At 30.0% G+C, this 4,466-nt stretch overlaps 1 protein-coding gene across 1 annotated transcript; it reads right to left on the bottom strand.

Annotated features, from left to right (window-relative positions):
- Nucleotides 1–2,640: 2,640 nt before the first annotated feature.
- Nucleotides 2,641–3,897, bottom strand: LOC119681666 (isocitrate dehydrogenase [NAD] subunit 1, mitochondrial-like). Its single transcript, XM_038094924.1, has one exon. It carries the CDS (start codon nt 3,849–3,851, stop codon nt 2,709–2,711), a length of 1,143 nt encoding a protein of 380 aa, XP_037950852.1. The 5' UTR covers nt 3,852–3,897; the 3' UTR covers nt 2,641–2,708.
- Between the last annotated feature and the right edge of the window lie 569 nt (nt 3,898–4,466).

Here is a 4,466-nt window from a genome sequence, read left to right as displayed (position 1 = left end):
TTTCAACTGCATTTGCACTTCAACTGCATTGCACAAAGTAAATATTTTCGGAATGATTTGAAAATTTTATCATGATTAATGCGAAAAAGTACGAAATGGAAAAATATTACACAAATTCATTGTAAATAAAAATATTGTCGTTTATTAGTAGCGGCAGAAGTAAGTATGTTTTTGTTAGGTTTACTGATAAATGCAACATTTTTCCATTTCCCGCGTACATAAAATTTCCGTTCGTTTAAAAGCATTTTTGCCGCCAGCTGGCAATACACAATACAGCTGCACAAAATAATTGAAACGAGAAATAAATTCGCATTTTATAAGTTTCAGGATTTTTGTTGAATTTTTAATGTTCAAAATTTCCATAGGTAAAAGTCGTCGACTATATGACTCCAACCAAACTGTCGTGCAATATCGAAAATAGTTAGTAGGAAATGATACTTTAACGGAAATGACATTTAATTCTAAAAAAAATATTGTTGCTTTGTGTGCTAAGTGCAAATTTTAATTAAAAATAAATTTAGAAGTGCATTTTTTTAGGAAACATTTTTAAATATTGGTGTCAAAATCACTACATATATGCATCATAATGTACGCTTGATTTAAATTTTTTATTTTGATTTTATTTTCTGCTTAATTAATATTTCACTTTATTACCTGAGCTGGAATACACTTAACCTATAAACAATTATGTTTTTTAAATACACGAAGCATTTACTTTACATTATGCATTGCTACGCATCCTTATGCGAGTATCCTTACTGGCATTCAATTAATTCGATAGTGTAACAAGCAACAACGGCGAGGGCCTTAAATGATTCGCAAATATGTAAAGGCGAATTACCCTTTAACAGGATACGCACATAATTAGTTTATAATTGTATTGTGAAGTATGTATGTCATTGTATATTCTTATTTTATTCTCAGATAGCATATCTTTTACTCATCCGAGCTTACATGAAATCCTTGCATTTACCGTTTAATTTACTGGCAATAAGTAAACATTGAACCAACAATTTTATAATTGGGTTTCATTTATACTTCAATTTAAATCTTCAGTCTTTTGTATTTCAGCAACTTGAGTTAAAAATCTCATGTAATGGTAAATGCACGTTATGGCTATCTAAAAGGTCTTACAACAAGTATATCGAAATTTGTTTCGATTTTATTCATTATTCGTTATCAACAACGATGTAAAATTTGTGTATACCCCACACCTGCGTGGAATAATCATACTTGCATAATTTTGAATTTTATTTTCAATTATTATTGTGGATAAGCACTACATGATATTTAGGAAATAAGTGTTGCGATTAGTTAAACTTATTGGTAACCGATCAGAATGAAAACACACGTTAAGAGCCATTTAATATACACACGAGAATAAAATGTAATACATACGATATTTCCGAACTAGACTTAAAAATCCGCACTATGTGCTAAAAAAGAACAAAGAGAATGCTTCAGGAATTTGTTATATCTCCTTGCCACCATAACTCTTGCAGCATTCGCTGCTTATAATAACAATACTGGAAACTTGCGAAATTATTTAACTATAAAAGATAATAGCTTACACCACAACTGTTTTCACCTTAGATCAAATGGAACGCATTCACACTTTTAACCAAGTGAGTATCTCAATATGTAAATACACCTATACAATCATATAAATAGAACCCGCCTAAACGAATATTTCTGATGAGAAAAAAAAAAATAAAAGAGCAATGATCGCGATATATTTTTTCAGAAGAATTTGAGTCCTGATACTTTTTATTCCTTGCTCATCTGTGACACGATTTCCTTTCACATTGCTGTCATTAGATTCCATACTAATGAAGCACTATTATTTAGTGCTGTTTTAGTGCGTATTTTAAATCACAAAGTATAAAGTTCTAACAGTCTCAGCGCTGTCAGAGAGAGAGAGAGCGGTCACTATTTTTCAAAAAAAATATCCATATAAAAATTATTCGAACAAAATCATGAAATCCAAAACTCAACCAATTTTTAAAATCTTTGAGTGATTGTTTAATCTAATTAGTCTAAATAATCTAATTAATTTCTAATAAAATCTAGTTTAAATCATTTTAAATATCTAATTTAATTAAACCTACATAATTATTTAGTTTTATCCATATAAATAAAAGTGTGTTACACCTATATATTCTTCTGTTTCTCCTTCCATACTTGCTTTTACGAATTTAATGATATATATGAACTGCTTTGCAATATTTAACTTATTGATGTATGTTACAGTAATCGATTAATAAGGAGAACATGAATACTTCTCATATAAGTCCGCTCCATTAAAGAGATTCTCTCACATAGACAAATCGCTGATAAGCTGATAGATTTCCTGGTCATTTAAGATCTTAGGAATGTAAATAATAATTTCTTAAGTAGACCGTAGACCGAAAAGTAGACCGAAGAGACGAGGTTGGATAGATTATTTATTTACACTAGAGACCAGATTCCTTTATATTTGTGCAAACTATTTGACTGTTTTAGTAAGACAGCAGTTAATATTCTGCTATTAAAATTCTAATAATTTAATAAAATTTGGGTATTACAAGTTCCAAAAGTAATAGTTTTGATGTGCTATTTAAAAATTTGTTTTCAAATTATATATATATTATATACATCGTGTTTATAATTACGAAAATGAGTTTTTATTTGCACAATGACATTCTTTAACAAAATTTTTAAAATATATGCTATTTAAACTTGCATCTCAATTTGTTAACGATATTACAGATAATAAATTCCCCAGAGTCCTCTCCTCCAAATTCAACAGTTCTTGGTTTTCCAGCGCTTAAAATACTTGCCAACTCTCCTTCCATAGCAGTGGCACATTCACATTTTCCCAAGTATCTGAGAAGATCAATACAAGATCGGATAACACCATAAGGACTTAGCTCACGATAGCTCGTAATTGATAGTTTCGTCTGTAAAGGTTTAAATATTGCGTGAGTATTATTGAGTTCACACGCACCAAATAAGCTTGCACCACCGCAAACTGCACTGGCAGCAGATGCTACAAACGTACCATAGCGATCATTGCAGCAAATCATATCGAACTTACATGGGTCTTTTATTATATAATATACCAACTTTTCGATATCCATTTCCAAAAGTTCAATATCTGGATAAGATTCCTGTTGTATTTCACATGCTAAATCGAAAAACCTACCATCACTTCGCGGTAAATACAAACGTTTTACACCAATTGTTATATGTTTGTGACCATTTTTTTTTGCATAATCCAATACAAATTTTAGGTAACGCCGCGTATAGTCATCCTCATGTATGCATAGTGTTTCAACCACTCCTTGTACCGGTTGATATTCCAATTTATCGTAGTCGCCAGTATTATTTTGCGATGCAATAGTTAAATTAGCATCTGGGAACTTGCAATTGTATCCTTCATGACCGAAACACTTAATAATGCAAGCAAACAAATCCAAGTTATTGTTGAGTTTTAAAGCCTTGGCCTTTTCTTGTGGATCATGCTGCGAATCAACATGCAGACATACTCGATTTCGCAACACCGATCTTATGTACTCATTAGTGTTACCAACGTCAATACGTTCGAAAGCGACTGGAATTTTGGCTGCCTTAAATAGTGTTTTAATGTAATTAGCACCCTGTTTTCCAATCGGACTTGTACCAGTTAGTAAAGTAACAAAATGTTCACCGCCATATAAAGATTCCGGAAATAGTTTAAGTTTCTTTAGCGGTGGCTTATCCTTTAAGAATGAACCAGGTTCAAATTCACTTGAACTGGTTAAAGTTCTGGTAACATGTGGAATCTTACTTCTACTGAGAAATTTTATCGGCCTAAAGAGCAACGCATACATTTTAAGGAGACTATAAATTTATACTTAATTTCAAAACAACATTTTTAAAAATAATATTTCTAAGGTTTGTTTTCAAAAGAAAATATTTGCCTACTTATATATAGTTTAATTTAATTTAATAAAATATGCTTTATAAATTGTTTTTTTTTTTTTTATTAAAGAAAATAACACTATCTGGAAACAGAAATTACCAAGGTCATAAGAATTTACTGAGCTTATTTTCATTAAAACAATCAATCTGTTATATATGGCTGATATACAATAAGTATAATTGGAGACTGATCTATGTCTTACTTAAAAAACGTGTCACAATATATAGAAACAAAATATTTTCATTTGGAATCCAAACATAAAAATATGTTTCTTAAAATATTGATTTAATTTGTTGTAATTATTAAATTTTCTTACGGAAGTTTGGAACCAAAATTAACTGAATCTGTTGTACATATACTAAAAATATTGACCTAACGTTTTGAGCCAATATAATTTTATTTTATATTATTGTAATAATAATATTTAATAATGTCTAATTATAATGTTGTAGTATAGGATGTAATACGCCCATTTTTGATTTTTCCCAGCCAGCACTATCTACTAACACATGGAGTATAATCG

Source organism: Teleopsis dalmanni, chromosome 2 (genome assembly GCF_002237135.1).
Source record: "Teleopsis dalmanni isolate 2A chromosome 2, ASM223713v2, whole genome shotgun sequence".
In the NCBI taxonomy this organism is placed as follows: domain Eukaryota; kingdom Metazoa; phylum Arthropoda; class Insecta; order Diptera; family Diopsidae; genus Teleopsis; species Teleopsis dalmanni.
This window is presented reverse-complemented; position numbering and strand designations above follow the sequence as displayed.